The sequence below is a fragment of the Anser brachyrhynchus genome (genome assembly GCF_964034855.1).
Source record: "Anser brachyrhynchus genome assembly, chromosome: 3".
Classification (NCBI taxonomy): domain Eukaryota; kingdom Metazoa; phylum Chordata; class Aves; order Anseriformes; family Anatidae; genus Anser; species Anser brachyrhynchus.
The window spans coordinates 124,177,011-124,194,401 of NC_137696.1; the positions used below are offsets into that span (position 1 = coordinate 124,177,011).

General features: G+C 41.3%; 1 protein-coding gene across 25 annotated transcripts in view; it reads right to left on the reverse strand.

The window, feature by feature from the left end:
* The window catches only part of HMBOX1 (homeobox containing 1), a 119,034-nt gene that overhangs the window by 18,642 nt on the left and 83,001 nt on the right, over positions 1-17,391 (reverse strand). For 10 of the 25 annotated variants that reach the window (XM_080585732.1, XM_080585731.1, XM_080585727.1 and 7 more), the window contains 4 exons: positions 6,033-6,115; positions 3,760-3,855; positions 1,960-2,054; positions 1,619-1,750 (listed from right to left, as the gene is read on the reverse strand). In XM_080585732.1, coding sequence (XP_080441858.1) covers positions 1,619-1,750; positions 1,960-2,054; positions 3,760-3,855; positions 6,033-6,115 — 406 coding nt within the window. Of the gene's footprint in view, positions 1-885; positions 967-1,618; positions 1,751-1,959; positions 2,055-2,100; positions 2,400-3,759; positions 3,856-6,032; positions 6,116-17,391 lie in introns of those variants that run through there. The other 15 variants (XM_080585743.1, XM_080585742.1, XM_080585736.1 and 12 more) reach the window with 14 other exon arrangements.

Here is a 17,391-nt window from a genome sequence, read left to right on the forward strand (position 1 = left end):
ATATAGGGCAAATATTGGGATGTCATCTCAGTAATCTTTACCATGGTAAGAAATACGAAGTTTCAGAGTCCTAGTCACTTCATTAATATTTGGATGAACTTGGTATTTTGAAGTTTTCTAGAGTTTAAGTGCTACAGTGGAAAACAGATTTTATGGTTTTAACAGCTAAGGGATGTTAAATGGTCATCAGGAGAGCTTGCCATTTAATCTGCTAATGCCTAATTATACTTTGTAGAGGAACCCAGCTAGGTTAGTGAGAAATGTAAGTTTTAAGGACTCTAAACTAAGATCTTTAAATTTTAATTTCCAATTTATTTCTGTTTTCAAAGCATTTTGGATAACACACAAATAAAAATACAGTTTGGGCGTCTAGATAACCCTTCATCTCCGTATCCAGTTCCTGGATCTAACTGATAAGGAATTAACTGCACTCGACAGCAGTTTCAAAATATTTTCTAACGGTCACAGAGCTGACTCTCATCATCTAGAGCTAGCAAGGCTGGTTCCACCAAATCTACTGGCGATGACCTATTAAGGTCCTCTTAATAACCATCAAAGCCGAGCGGCTGGGAATACCTCTGCCAGATATCTGTCGTACTGGGCCACAGCCAAGGCTGCTGGGGACTCATTCCAGGACATTCGTTGCTACTACACTCTACCAGTAGCCCCTACAGAGGGAGACGTATCTATTTCTCCCAAATGAGTCAATTAAAACACAATCTGCCCACCCCAGGTGTTGGGCGTAGCACAGAACGGAGCTAATATCAAAGCCAGAACCAAGTAAATGAACTGTTCAACAAGTCCAGTGGTGCCAAGCACACACATCCCTGATGGGTTTGGGCTAACACTGACACCTGAGGGAAAATTGGGAAGGGGATGCAATACCTGTCAGGAAGGTGTGTGAAGGAAGGGTCACCAACTTTAGGGTAGGTGAGGGCTCAGAGTGCGGGAAGGGGTATTCTTTTGCTAGAGAATTTAAAAAAGAAGTTGCTGTCAAGGGTTAAAAATAACCAAGAAAAATAGAGAATAGGCAAGAGTTAAAATGCAAAAAAAGAAAAAAAAATAAAGACAGATAATATGTAAACAATCCAAATAGTGGCACATTGTCGCAGAACAATAGGAAGCAGGTATGGGGCCAAATAAAGCTTTAGTTCATCACATCCCTTCCCCCCCACCCTTCCCACTTTGTCTGTCAGCGTCTTAGGGACTGATCCTGCGCCACTCCTCAAGGGTGCTCCCACAGGCAAGCACAGGGAGCTCAGCACCTCACGGGAGGGTGCTCAGTACCCTGTGGCAAGGTTGACAAAAGGGCTTAGAAAGCATACCGGGCAGGGGCTTACTGGTGCACGTGTCTGGGTGCCAGATAAGCAACTCACAACAGCTGTAACACAGACTATAACGAAGACATTTCTTGCAGAAAGAAAGAAAAGGTGAGAGAGGAACACACATGCCTAGTTTTGCAGGGAAGCATGTTGGTGCCTGGTATATTGGAGCAATTGTTAAAGACCTGTACATCCTTTCTGGAGGGTGGATAACTAGCACGGTGCCAGGGGGAAGGAGAGCTCAAGTTATGCATGGTGCACTGGGTGAGTTAACACTCTCCTAACATTTTTCATACATTGCGTGTGGCGTGAATGGTGTAACTTGCTTGTTTGGAGCAGATCCTCCTGTCTTCTTCTACCTTCTCTGCTTCTCTGCCTCCCTCTGAACATCTTCCCTCCTCCTCCCCATTGCGTACTTGCCAAGTGTCCTGTTGTATGACAACAAATCCGTGTGGGTGAATACTGGTTGCTCAACACATTCAAACAGGGGAGCTGTGCTCTTCCACTTTCCCCATTACAATTACAACGAAACAAAACAAGAACAAGAGACATCTGATTTGCACGAGGCACAGAGCCTCCTTCATGTGTCATGGTAACTCGCCCATATGGGGACACGCGGTCGAGCCACGAGGCTTACCTGCTCTGAATAGTCATTGCCATCAACGTCGTCACTGTTGGAATGACCTCCCGGACTCTGTACATCTATTCCATGGCTCTCCAGGATTGCTGCTTCTTCGAAAAAAGCAAATGGATCCCTAATTTATCTGATGCATTAGAGTAATTAAAAGTAACTATTTTTTTTTCAAGAAGTTAGAATAACTGGAAGAACAGAGTTAGCTCTTAGCCTCTTCCTCTTCACTCTCCAGTATTTGGGAAGGTAGCACATGTACAGATACTGGTTTGCCTGAAATCCTTCCCTGCCAACTAACAGACTTGTTTGCGAGTAAGAATCCTTGTTTTCCAGCCAGTCCTATTAGAAATTAGTTTAATTTCTAATGCACTGGAGTGGCAAAGGCATTCCCTGTAGATCTTCCCACATAGTTTGGACTGGCAGGACTTGAGGGGGGCGGGGAGTGTCTGAAAATAGATGGAGAAATTTTTAAAAGCACTTAAGGGATTTAAAAACAATACATCTTCATCTTCCAGCAGGATCCATGCATCTAAAGCTCCCTTTAGTTCTTTCCAATCTCTTTCCAACCCTCCTCCCCATACAGTACAGATAACATACAGTACACATAAAGCTCCAATTCCACCCATCTTTGACTACCTTTGCTTTGTCCCCCCCCAGTTCAACGGACAGGTTTCATTTAAAAAAAAATAAATTTAGATGAAGTTTCGGTACTACACCAAATGCTGCAGAAAGAACAACTACAGCAAAAAGCCACAGCCAGCAAGATGGCATAACACACTTGACATTTGCAAAAATACTAATTAACAACAGGCAGATACGGATCTGCACTCGTCTACACCTTGCAAACTCAGTTCTGCAGAGTACCTCCGTGCGTGCATGAAATTTTGCACACACTGCAGAAGTTTGTCAAGCCTTGGCTGCTAATGTGAGCTTATTCTCATTAGAATGCCTTGTTCTTATCCACATTAGAAGGTCTACTTAGAAGTTCAGAGCTGCTTCTAATTTCCTTACGATGAGGTATTCGAGCAAAGAACCCGCAGGGCTAGCTCTGTGAAGTGACTTTTGTTTTATCCTGATCATCAAGCAAAAATTATGACTTTGTTCCAGCCACTTGTCACTGTGCAACCCCACGGAAAGCAATAAGGAGCACAGGTGTAACCAGAATAAAAAGCTGGCTTGCGGCAGAACCTTTGGTCCTAGTGGCTGTATGTGAGATGTGTAACAACTCATCTGGACTCTTAGATCCCTGTGGGGTCTCAGGGATGGCGGTAAGAAAGACAACCCCACGTTTTGGCTGAAAAAACAAGTGCATTTCAGAGGGACACAGACACAAGGAAACTTACAACCCCATAAAAGCTCCTCACAACCACCACTTCTCATTTCAACAGCACACTAAGGTTCTGAACTCGCAGTAGTCTCCATTTCCCTTATTTCCCATGCAGATATTTTCAGGTTTTATTTCAGATTTTATTTGGGGATACCCCAAGGAGCCTGAGCATAGGGAAATATGATTCTCCCTCCGCTAGCAAAATGCTTATTTTGGTTTTAAAAACGCAGTCTTACAGTAAAACTTCATAACTGCCTCATTTTTCCTGCACTGATGGTGGAATTTCACTAATTAAATTCCTACCCATACTTGAGAAAAAATCTGGAACAGCAAGATTTCTTTTTAAAAAAATGATTCCACATTTCTATTAAGAACGTTGGAGCCTCTAGTTTCGTCGTTAATACAATCTCACATAATTTCCATCTCTCCTGAGCAAGTCTATGTACTGAACCTTGAAAGCAGGCTCTCTGATACATTACCGATATTGGCTCGTCTCTTGATTTCCTTTCTTCTGTTGGCAAACCAATTGTACACTTTAAGGGAGGTAACTCGCTCCAAATCCGATAACTTTTTTCCTATGAAAGTAACGGGGAAAAATAATAAAAGATTGTGCTCACCGGGTTCCAGAAATAGGCAAACTACCCCTATACATCTGATAAACTCCTGAAATACAGACAGCACTGACAAGTTATTATAACTGAGAATGAAGAGAATTTTATGCAAACCAGAATACCGCGCCCAGATGCTATGGTAATAAATGCCAAATATCTCTCTAAAAACAAAGTAGCCTTTCTTCTGTTTTTAAAATCTGAAATACGGGAATTTCTTTGCAGCTTCAATCACCCAGATCCAGAGCCGTGGGAGAATAGAGGGCCGCTTTTCTAGTTCAAGCACAAAACTGAGATTCAAAAAACTCAAATTCAATTCACAGCCCTGCCACAAATCGCATACCCTTGGGCTAGTTTTCTTGCTATGTGCCGCGAGGGTACAGTTCAATGACGTGTTTTCCTCGGCAGCAGCAAACTGAAGGAAGGAGTTTTGCCCCCCTCCCTTGATCTGCTTTCCTTCTTCTCCACCAGCCGCTGCTATCGTGCTCCCACAGCACTAATCACAGCCCCTCGATTCTGCCAGGACGCCTTCTATCTTTTGGGAGAAGAGGCTGGGGGATGTTGGAAACCAGATCACTCGAGTGTTACAGTTAAACCAGCAGAAATCCAACCACCACCACCACCCAGCTACAGCAAACAACGCCTTTTCTTGATCATCAGCATAAAAACGGAGGACAGGAGGGATCCAGCATTGCAGGGACATGATGGAAACTGGCCCTAACACTATTTAGGGTGTTCAGGATAAGATTTTCAGTCCTCTGCAGCCTACACAGGGATGAAGCCCCCACCGCGTGCTTCAGACTTTCTCAAAGTTTATTTATTCAGTCTGTGGAAGTCATCTAATGGCAGCAATCAGCATCTACAAACTTCAGTAAGTAAGGAGAGATGAAACGAGTGAAAGAAAATTCTGGAAATAGATACCTATGCTGTTCCCTAATGCTGTGTATCTGTACCACTCAATGTTTTACGCATCCTGAGACACTCCTTTTAAGCACCTTCAAAGTTGCTAAACCCACCAGGGGCACTGCCAGCACTAAAAACCTGAACTCTTCGGTCCTCCAACCACTAGATCCTTCTGCTTCCACCATGAAAAGACAAGAGGAAACACAAAAGTTGCAACAAGGGGAATTCTGACTAGCTATTAGGACAATGTATTTTGCCATGAGAGCTCTCAGCATTGGAACAGGGTTCCAGAGAGGTGGGAAAAACTTTGATTTTGGAGATATTCAAAACTGACTGAGGCAGAGCCCCTGAGCAACCTGTTCTAAGATGCTCCTTATTGACCAGATGATCACTTTCAGCCTAAATTGCTCTATGATTCTGTGCTATTCTGTGACTGCCTCAGCATTCAGGAGTCATACTTAGCTTTGTTTTGCATGCATTTTTATTCTGGTTATATAAAATCTAAATATATCCAAAGAGGTTCTGAAAACTATGCAAATCTTTGGTAAAACTAAGCAAGGGCAGGTGTGTCCTGAGCGTGGGCTCACCGAACATTGCTGCTGCTCTCCCAAGTATGACTTCTCAAGGAACAGGGAAAATGCAACTTGCTGACCCAAATGCGAGGTCCTCCATTAACACAAAGATTCTAACGTGAGAGCCCTGTCTAGAAATTATAAAGAACACTGAAAGATAGGAAAGCTGTGTTCTTTAGTCCTCCGAGGACCTGCTGCATGATCTCCACCAGGCCTCAGTCTGTGAACCTAAGATTTCCCACCTGTAAAACAGAGCCAGTAAAACCCACTTTGGGGGAGTGCAATGAAATTCTCAGATCACTAAGTGCTTGTAGAAGTACTTAGAAATAACTGACCTTGAAGGATGAAAGCCTTTCAGAACATGTCTATTTTCATAGCAATGCTGTATAAATGAAATGTTCAGATGCACAAACTTGTATTTCATATCTCAACTGGTGGGAATTTAAGTTTCAGACACAGGCATTTAAGGCTGAAAATTGCATTGACTTTCATGTTCATCCAAGTATGGCAGCTACGCAAGCCAGGGAATGCTCGAGAAGAAACCTACAACTAGTTGAGAACCCTAAATTGTTAGTAATAGCCATAAAATGAGATTTGCTGAATTTAGCAGGAGATGGTGAAATCTAATTGCAGTTGCCTTTGGAAAAGACATCGTGATCAGCTCCTCACCTGGCTTTTGTATAACTGCATTACAGGCGTTTGCAATTTCTTCTCTCTTTGCCTCGTCAGGATATTGATTCTCATTGAAGTAACTGCAAGGAGGGGGAAGAAAAAAGTTTTTTTCAGAAATCAGAGCATGAATGCTCCAAAGCAGCTTCACTAGAAGGTGTCAACTGCTAGTTTATGCATCGCTCTTACAGAGATAATACAGACGCGGTAAATTTTATGTCAACCTTTATATGCATATGGTAGTATCAGCATGCACTCATACCCACTCTTTGGAAACTTCCCAAATGCCTCAGATAATTGAATGTTATCTCAGCATTTGCAGCATCACCTAAGCATTCAGAATATCGTAGTAGGAGATACAACAAAGGAGGCAACGCTACGAATATCGGAGTTAGGACTGTCAACCGAAGCATCGTGTTACAAGATCTCATAGGCCATGCCTCTGCCTTTTTAATTACCATTTACTTTTTTTTTTTAATTTCTCACCCCAAGCTCAGGCAGTGTCCTACAAATGAAAGAGCCGTTCAGTGTTTATTTTGATCACTGGGTTAATATATACACACATATACAATATATATTACACACAAACACACAGAAATATTGTGGATTTAGACAGATGTTATTAATATTGTACAGACAAAACTACACAGTAATACGGTAAGATTTCTAGTCTTTTTTGTTAAATCACAATGAAAAAAAATTAGATCTACCCCAAAACAACATACTCCGACTATAGCATATTTTAACAGTATTTTTCTGAGTAATTGTGATTTTATTGTACTTTATATGCAGTAAACATCCTATAAAAGTTAAATGAAGTAAAAGAAAAACCAGTTTAAGTGCTTTAAAAATTTTAATGAACTGATTTACATTCTACAGATCTTATCAGATCCGCATTAAAAACACCAAACAGAGTCCTGTTTACTTCAGTGGACTCTGATAAGCAAGCCACAGGCAGGGACTACTCCATTTTTCTGTAGATTGTCCATAATACATAATCCTGAGAATTCTTTGATCAGCTTTGATCAGCAGCAGGTTCAGATGTTGGACAGCTGCTCTGGACTAGCTGGATGGTTGGACTTTACGATCTTGAAGGTCTTTTCCAACCTAAATGATTCTACGGTTTTCCTTTAATTGCAGACCATTTGCTAGTAGGAGAGTTAGGCATTATTAGGCATTTATTATTTTCCATGGTGATATTTCTCCTCTGGTGGATCTGTCCCAGCACAGTTGCTCTCTATGGAAACATGCCCTCTGGTCACATAGCAATTGGTTCTTTCCAACCTTCCTTTGAATAAGTGGTGCTAATGCAGATCCCACTCTTTCACTTCCAGCTTAGAACCATCCACTGGAAATACAAATTTTGGACATGAGGTTTGAATTCTACGTACTACTACTTCACCCTGTTGTTCCCAGCGTTATTTTCAGCTACAGCTATGCCCACCGATGCAGTGCTGTTTCCAAGTTGCTCTTCATTGACTAAGAGAAATCACACATTAGCACTGCTAGTTGCACTGTTAATGTACTTCCACTTGATTTGGCAGCTTGGAGAGCAAATGAAACCACAGAAACAGCTCCATTTTCACCAAATGATGGGCAGGCTGTGTCTATGCTACTAATTTGGGCATTGGAGGCAATCATATTTACAAATAAACATCTACGTCTTCCCTGGACCTCAAAGAGTTGCTTTTATGAAGTAGGTCCTGAAAGTCTGCCCAGAACTGTAATTCCCACTAGGCTTGAACCTCCTCTGAAAAATAGCTGAGATTTCGCCATTAGATGTGAAGAAAACACCTGGTTACACTTAGGTTACTGGAAGCTTTGAGTACAGAGCACTTTTATCTCTGGCACTGCCACCAGCAGGAATGCTTCCTGCACCAGAGACTTTCTTCTCACCCCAGAAATAACCCCAAATTCCTGGGCATGGCATTTTTAAAAGTATATTCTTTCCTCTTTCAGGTATCATCCTTTCTATTATTATATCCTTTATAGTGATATATGTACCCATGTAAACTTGAAAATTCCTGCTTAAAGGTGTGATGTTCAGCAGAAAGCATTTTTGGAGAAGGGAAAGTTGGAAAACAGCCTAGAAAATGCTTTTTCTTGTAGTTAGTGCAATTGTCTCATGACTGTGCCTCAGCATCCCACCTACAAAATAGAGAACTCCCTTCTCTGCCCACAGACGAGAACCATTTCCTCTTCTGAGTGCCATGAAATGAAGGAAAGTCAGGACTATTACTTATATGATTATATCATGTGCACTGGAGTTGTGGTCAGGACTTCAAGTCATCACTGTGTATAAAAATTAACTCAGCAAATTTAGGTATTTTATGGACTCCCTTTGCCAAACATTATTTCCTTTGTTTATGGAAACTCATCAGAAGTCGAGAACAAACACCACGCAACAAAATGCCATTAAATTAGACAAGCTGATGGATCTACACGATGAAGTACTAAAACCAAAGGGTAAAACTCTGGTATCACGTGCCATTACGGATCTAGATGGTCTGTGGTCACAGAGATGCTAGACAATGCCCAACTTCACTGAAGAAATGACAGAAGATGCAAACTCCAAGAAACGGTGTACATCTGAACTGCCCATCCTCATGTTGACGCAAGAAACAGGCACCAATTAATCAAGACAAGACAATGCAAGAGCCACGGATGACCTTTCTCTTGGCATGTAGTTAAACACTAGGCTTTTAGCAAGCCACTGAGTGCCATACACTTTGGTTGGCACAAACAAGAAAAAGGTCACATTTATTATTAATAACAAAACTTAGGTCAGGATTACAGTTCTCTGAGATAACATGAAATCTCTTCTTAACTTTCAGAACTGGACAATGAATAAGACATCTCTTAAGGCAAATGAGGAAGTTTTCTTTGTGTATTTCGACCATTTTTGTGATAGAGAAAAACTCTCAACTGAAACAGTAATTCATATCTACACACATGAAGACAGAATAAACTAAAAGTGTTTTCATTTTGATGGAAAAATGTATTTCGATCCAATCTTCTTAAGCATTTTCTTTAAATATCTTTTAATGTAAATATTTGACTGCTTCTACAAGTTGATCCCTGCTTGACAATCTGAAACTGTTTTCATCCCCACACCATGCTTTATGAAATAATACTAAAAATTTGATAAGTTTTCAGGCAGCTCCCTTAGGTAAACAAGGCTCTTTCGTGAAGACCAGAAAGCTAAGGAGGTATCAGAGGGGGGCTGGAAGGGAATTACCTGAACAGGTAAATTTAGTTTCTGTAGCTGGCACAGTAACCTTAGTACCTTCCTCTCCTTCCACCAACTGGCCTATTCCTCATCCATGTTCGTGACATGCCTCCTCCTGCCCTCATGCACTGAAGCTGCCTATGGACTTGTCCAACCCTCAACTTAGGCTCCCCCAAAAAGTACGTGCCCCCGGATTTCTCCTGAAAAAAAATCTTCCCCATCACCATATTTTTTGGTGATAACCTTTGACAGAGATTCTCAGCTTTTTTTTATCAGAGAAGAGATCACATTCAGGAACTCTGTTTTAAAGGAAAAGGTCTCATAGCTACAAGTGACTGAAAACATTACACGACTGCAACTCTTAAGAGCTGATTTTCATCATCAGCCTCCAAATTCTCCATTCTACTACCACATCATGTTTCTCTCCCTTCACTTATTTTGAGATCTTAATAGGATCTGTAGGTGACATGCCATGACACAAACCACATTTAAAGCCTTCCCAATGTTTCTGGGAAGTAGCTAATAGCTGGGTTTTCAAGATAGAGAAACCACTAAAGAAAAATTAAGACTTCGTCATTGATTGGTTTGGTTTGCTCATGTAGAAGTCGTGAACACATTGTGATTTTTTTTACTCCAGTTCCTCTTGCAAACTGCAAGTGAATTAATCTGCGCCCAGCTCTTTTTCTAATCAGTCAGACGTACTCCTGCAGGAGACAGGGAAAGAACTCAGGACATCTGAATTTCTCTTCACAGCTACAAACCACAGCCTGTTCACAAACCTGAGAGTTCCTGAAAACTACAGATGAAAAATATGAAGCAGTATGAACTTCAAAGGAAAAAAAAAAAGAAAAATAGCAGGCACAAGTAAATCCTACAAAGGCATCCTGCTTTCTAGACAAAGGGCAGCTGTCAACTGAATACCTTCAGTGAAGAAACCAAATGATCTCGTTTGTGGAAAATGACAGTGGAGGATTAAAATGAAAAGTGGCCAAATAATTTACATGAGATGAGAATCCATATGATGGTAAAGAATGTAGATATCCTTGAAGCAGTTTCATTTCAATAACACTGAAGCCTAGAAAAATTGCAGATTCAGAGAAACCCTCTTTCTTTCAGGGATAATGTGCTTAGGACAATGACAGAGAGAGAATCCATCTCAGCCCCGGGCTCTGTAATGGAAGTTAACGCAATTCCTCCCCTCTTTACCAAGGTGCCCCTATCTGAATTCCTGCAACAGTTGCCAATCTTCTTTGCTCGGCTGTACGGCTTCTGTTATCCAGGCTGCGATATCAGATGCATTAAGCAATGCTTTGGTAGTGTTCCTGATAATCCACAGTGGAAGTTTTGCTGCTCCCTATCAGCTTTGCAGCTGCCGGGGACGTGTCTGAAACAAGCCAAGCTGCAGAGCAGCCGACGGATGGCCGGATTCAGGGTGTTTTCATGGTGCTGCATGTTGGACATCAGCAGATAAAAACCCAGCTCAGCAGACCCCAGGGCTAGGGAAAGGCTTAGGTTAAGGCATGGCACAGCAATTTAAGTGCAGGCTGAAAGGGATGGTCCTATCCTCTCCTTCACTCCCCTTTTGCAGAAAGGTTTTCTGCCCAACTGCTCCTCTGATCCAGCTTCCTACCCACACCAAGAGCGGTGTTTGCACAGCTGAGGGACGTAGGCAGGAGCTGGCAGAAACACACAGCTGGAACCGGTTCCTCCGGTGGCAGTTCAGATATATCCTCTTAAAATGATGCTAAAACCAAAGCCTGAGCGATGAGCTTGTGGACTGGCCCAGAGATGCACGGGGAAAAAATAAAAATAAATAAATGAATAAATGCCCATATTCCCCAGGTCCCATCTGACCCCTGCTGATGAAAAGAAGATCTTCCTGCCACCAGGGACAGAGATCGTTGCCAAACCCTCCGGAGTCTCAAAATACACGAGAGCGCAAGCTGCTCTTTTGTCTTCGATAAGACTGCCTGTAATTTCAGCTCCCTATCTAGTTTCCCTTCAAACCTTCCCTCTGCTTTCCACTGACAAGTTACACAAAACACTCGAATACAGTTACCTATTTTATCTCTCATTAGTATATTTATCAACCTGGTATCGCCCAGTAGCAAGAGGTCACCGCTTCAGTCTTCGTGGCTTTTAACAGAACTATCACTTGGGCTGTCAAATCACTGGAAATATTCCTGAAGTTGGTCTGTCAACTGTGCCCGAGATCTTATCTCTGCATGGCATGAAGCAGACTGTCAGGGAAGTGACATTCAAAGCATAATCTCATTGGAAATTGTAATTACTAGTTTATTTCTCAGTAAATACTGGCCAAGAATATCACTAATGCTATTTTCATCGGGGTCAACAGATGACACTATCCGTTTTATCTACTGCTATTTCTACAGATCCTACAGTAACGGGATGTGTGTCAACCAACCAGTGCACCCCACAACACACACTGCAAAATTAAAGCTCAAAGATACTATCGCTACCGATAAACTCTGGCAGAACGGAGAATTACTCCAAAGTTACTTCCTTCTCCTTCCTCCAGAACCACAAAATGTGAGCAGCAGTGGAGTTGCTACGGGGAACATCTGGTGAGCCACTTTTGCACTTGAGATCAGCCGAGGATGAGAACTGCTGCTCTGGGGGTGTGAGCTGATGGACTTGAGTCTACGCAATCCTTCGGCTCAACTGGATCTTCCATCCAGGCAAAAGAGAAGTTAAAAAAAAAAATCCAAAAATCCCCCAAAATACTGACAAACACAACTGTTGCAGCTCCCTACTATTTTCCATATATGACTATCATTTAGCTAGGGGCTCGCAGAGGTCCTTGGATTTTAAGGACAAGAAACCACTGTGGGACTCCAGCCTGACCTCTTCTACAGCATTGACCCAAGGTTTCTCAGCGATTCTGACACTAAGCCCTGCTCTTCTGTCTGACCTTCAGAGACATTCAGCCCCAGTGTAAAAATCTTGCATTCTGCCCAATGGAGAACTACCATAACTTTAAAAAAAAATGCTTTGGAACCAAATTCTAGGAATACTCACTCTTTAAAAATCTGCGTCTCATTCCTAGCTTTAGCTTTCAACCCCAGTGGACTGCTGAACTCTAAAAGAAGAGAACAGTCTTGAACTCTCTCATTATAACAGAAGTTTCATTCTCATACTTCTTTTCACGGAAAGTGCAAATCGGGAGGAGAGATCTCAACAGGACTTGATTACTTACAGCACCAGACATATGTAAATTGTAATTGTTGTTTTGCACGTTAGTCTCTGTTTGTGTACAGAAATTGCATAATCATGTCAGTACACATTTTAAAAACTCATACACAAGGGTCGATTATTTACCCTGGTTGTACAAATCCATGGCTAAACTCAAAAAGTCACTTCACTGATTTTTCTGGGCAGGAGCAATCTCCATAACGTAGATTAAAACATCAGAAATACACCTTGCACTGGACTGTGTAAAACTCTGACCTTCAAAGCTACTATAGTATCAACAAGTTTCTAATTTTTTAAAAGTCATTTTCTTGATATTTTGACAGCAGTCTCAAGCACCAACACAACCCTATCAAGCTATTAAAATTATCCCCAAAATTGTTGAAAACCAGAACTAATTGATAATAGCTCTGAAAGCCTCATACTTTCAAGAGACAATCTATGCCTCCTAATCTATAGCACCCTACCGTCGAGATAATTAACAATTAAAATAAGAATAGTTAAGACATCAGAGGTGGCGATTTACTCTTCCTTGTAATTGGATTTGGTGATAAGAATATTTTTGAAATTACGCAACAGCTGTCTTCTGAGCAGAGAGATTTGGACTTTTTAGCAATTTGAAACAAACACATAGGTACGTTCTGCTTAAGGCACCTTGAAGACACTGACACGCAATGGCTAAATTTGTACGACTATCCTTAAACTTAATGGTGTCCCAGACTCCTAAAACTAACATACCTGGCTGAATTGGTCACAAAATAAGAGGGAAAAAATGATGGATTTTTTTTTTTAAACCAGCAACCATCACATCAAGACATGATCAAGTGAGAATTATTCTGTAATACTTCCACAACCACTTGGTGTGAGCAAATGGCACCTTCAAAGCTCTTCCTAACAAGGCATCTAAGCATAAATAACGTGTGAGTCTTGTTCTGCTTTATTTACCTGCAATTTTTAAATTGAGACCTACACACTAGAAGGCTATTTATGCGCATTAAATCCTTTGGGCTTAACCCCACGATACACCAGACCTTTGTGAAGGCATCTGTGAAACAAACATCTCATCTACAATTTTGAACTTTGTACAGGGGAAGAGTTATTGAAGTTACATCCTCTGGATTAGCCGGTGCTCACAAAGCAGGGTCAGTCGATGGATGAAACATCTCCAAGAAGTGATGAGACCCTACAGAAATCATCCCTGGCACTTCAGCAAGAGCCTATCCACTTTTAGGGCATGTTTTGCTGCTTGGTAAGCCCAGCTTCCCAGGGGGATACACCATAACCAAAACTGTGGCTATTAGAAATATGACTTGCAGGACAACAGAGGATTCCAGGGGTTTACCCGGCAACACAAATAAATACAAAAACGTATGAACTGAATTTTACATTACTCAACCCAAAACTTCATTCTGTTCTCTTTCAGAAAATACTGAAGAGTCAGAATCCTGAGTTTTCTGCTCATCTGAAGTAAGGTATTTCTAAAAGTATAGTCTATCCTTGCCTCAAAACTGTGCTTTAGTGGTAAGTTCACCACTGGATCACAAAAAAAACATATATACAGAATGCCATGTGTAAGCAGCAAGGTCCCCCAGGTTTTTGCTAGTTAAGTCTCGGCGTGCTCATGGTTTTCAGAATTTTATACTCCTCCTGGCTGTGAAGCTTTTAAGTCACACTTTGTCCTAAGCCTCCACGAGAGGAAAAATACCAACCATGACATTTGTGATAAAGCTTAGGTTGAGCTGACAACTTCCTGTGCACTGCTAAATCACTAGCCTTTTCCCCCCAAAGGTCCACAGGTTTTTATTTACAATTTCTAGTACTTGACCGGACTCAGCTTAGCTTAGCTTTGGAGGGCACGGCCAGCCATCATTGTTGCTGCATTTTCAGGAAATAAAAATTGATTAAACTAATGAAAGGACCCTACAGAATCCAAAGCCTTAGGTAAGGCCAATTCTTGCAGGATATCCAGGGCATAAAGTCAAGAGGCTGAGGATCAAAGCTTCTGATTTTGGACTTATCACGTGTATTTTTCCTAATGCCTGGTACCTTCAAGACCTGGACCAGAACTATTATTGCATTAAGTGTTGCACAGACACAAAGCAGAAAAATGAATTTAATTTTCAGATATTAATAGAAGAATTTAAGAGTGGGAGAACAGCAAAGTTAAGAGATACACACACAAGAAAGCAGCTGCAGAGCCATGAAATAAATCCACAGCTCCCGACTCCTGGATCTGTACTCCATAACATGAGCTGTGATTTCTACCATGTACTTCCTCTTAAATGTCACTGCCACTGCAGCTCAGAAAAGCCAAGCTCCCCGGGGACAGCCTCATCTGCTCTTTAGGAGGTATGACTAAAACAGCACTGGTAGTAATACTCTAAAAGCAACCGAGGAGTTCTTGACTGTATTTCTCTGTCTAGAAAAATCAATTATTCTTATCATTTGGGGACTTCAGCAAAGCATTTGATACAAGGACAAATGGAAAATTATTAATAATAATGATTCGTATAATTATGAGATAGTTGCCTTAAGAACTGGACTGAAAATTGAAAATAACGGCTTGGAAGGAGGTTATCGGTGGAATTTCTCAAGTATCATTGTAGGAGTACCTTAAGAATGAAAACACTTAGTGATCTTGCCACGAAGTCTGAACAAGGTAACGCAATCTGCTGATGACAAAGTCAGAAGCCATGTCAATACAGAGAACTGGAGCATCATAAAAAGAAACAGACAAACCTGAGGGCAAGAACTAGAGAGAAATTTAAGAGTCCAGTATGTAAGGGTACAGTTTGGGAACAACAGCAGCTTCTTATGTACACAAAAGTATCACCAGCTGGAATAGAAAGATCGTTTCCTGTTAAGTGACTGTAGTATGACTGAAAGACACAGTGCAGCAAAACCACCAAAAAAGCAAAACCTGGATATTTCTATCAGCATGCTGGCTATTTCCAGTACAGAAAGAAAACCATCACACGACCTCACCTGGACGATGCACAGTCCTAGTCACACATTCAAGAAAGGTGAATTTAAAACTCATCAGACCACAGAGCAATCAGGATAGCAGAGGAATGGAATTCTCTGTCTTGCAAGAGATACAGCTTGTTTTACCTGAGCAAACCTCAAGGCTGAGATGAGGTTATGGTTTACCATAAATACATCAAGGATGAAGAGGGTCAACACTGGAGACAAGAGCTGGAGGTCAGGATCTATTCTAGTTAAATGATAATATTGATCCAAGAAGGATGGGTACATACTGGTTACAGACAATCTCAGGAACGTAGATTTTTAACTGCTGAAAGAATAAAAGCCTGCTGGGTAGGAGTCTCCCAGTAGGCTTTTGTACCCTTGGCAATATCTGCTTGTAAGATAGAGAATTTAATCAGTTTCTGAAAAGGATATAATAAAGGTTGACTGAAACGAGAAGCTGGACATGAAACAGGAAGTCCCAGCCCAATGCTCCTGTGATTAAGAGAATATCAAGGAGCATTTAGAAACCGAAAGAGCGCCAGCCTATGTACATAATCACCAACAAATCAGATGACCTTTTCTATATGTTTTGTTCTTATGTACCCTATTTTCTTCTTCTTCTTCTTTTTATTTTTTTGTTTATAAGGAAATCGTATTAAAAAAGCTCTTTGGAACAGCTCCACATTTTCTATTTTGTTGACAAAGTTCCTCACAAACAGTGCAGTATTCAAAACAGATTAAAACTTATGCATGCTCTGAAGGAAACTCAAGCAAAAAAAAAGGTCAATTGTGCAATCCCGGACTAGAAAAAGAAAAGGATAAAAAAGAATCTAGGATGTGGTAGTGACTTTTGTGGTTAAAGCCCATATGGTTCCCTGATAACACATTCTTTTTAGTCTGTTTAAAGTGCTCCACAGTCTGACCAAGAGCCCATAAATACATGATGCAACATACTTAAGAGTTTTACTTAGGAATTTTGCTCCCTCACTTCTCCTTGTAATTACTCTGTTTATTACTTGTATAAAGACCTCACATCTGTTACTAGATGGCACAGAATTTCCTTTCACTGAGGTAGGTTTGGACTCTGTTCAGAGACTAGCTGCAGCGAGAGTCAGCACAAAGAGTTTGCATCCTTCTAGAAACCAGAAATGGGCACATCCAGCAGTGAGCTGAGTTGGACAGTGCTCATGGGCACCCCATGCTGACAGCTGGCTGCATCAAAATACGAAGTGACAAGGAGCCAACCTGATCACTAATTCCATCCGAATGCTCAAGATGTTAATTTTGTAATTCATTTAAGTGGGTTTACTCCATGGATAGTATTACACGCGGGTCAGGTAAATCTCCCTGTGAGCGATGACTGTCCCTTTTAGCTGAACTTGGACCTGCAACGACCCTCCTTGGCAGGTTTTGTCTAGTTCATTCTCAGGACGTTAAGTAAGCTGAAAAAGAGCCAAAAAGAATGATCACAGCTTTACGATCACTTGTGCTCGTTACTGCCCAGGGAGCCATTTGCTGTTGCACTATCTGCTAAACTTCCCAGAAGTTTGCTGTCAAAAACTGAGTACACTCCCCAGCACTGTCTCAAGATCTCTCAGTACAGACATGGAAATAGTAGAGTAAAACTGTTACATCCTCGTACCAGAGCACATCCAAAGATACAGGTAAGAAAATAATGGTGTAGCTAATTAATACGAGCTTTTTGTTACTATTCGATCCTGCGTACTTTAAGCAGGATAATCATAGGAAGAAGAATTCCAAGAAGTCTAGTGCTGGCATAGAAGAAAGCTCACAGAGAGAAATCCACAGCGCAGGACTTTAGTTTTACACTGCACATAGAGCAAGCAGCATCTAGAGGTCTCAGCATGACTGTAGAGAGCCCACTGTAGAACGTTCTGTATATGAACAAAATATAGTCCTTGGCTCAAAGAAGTTGTGACCTAAAAAGAT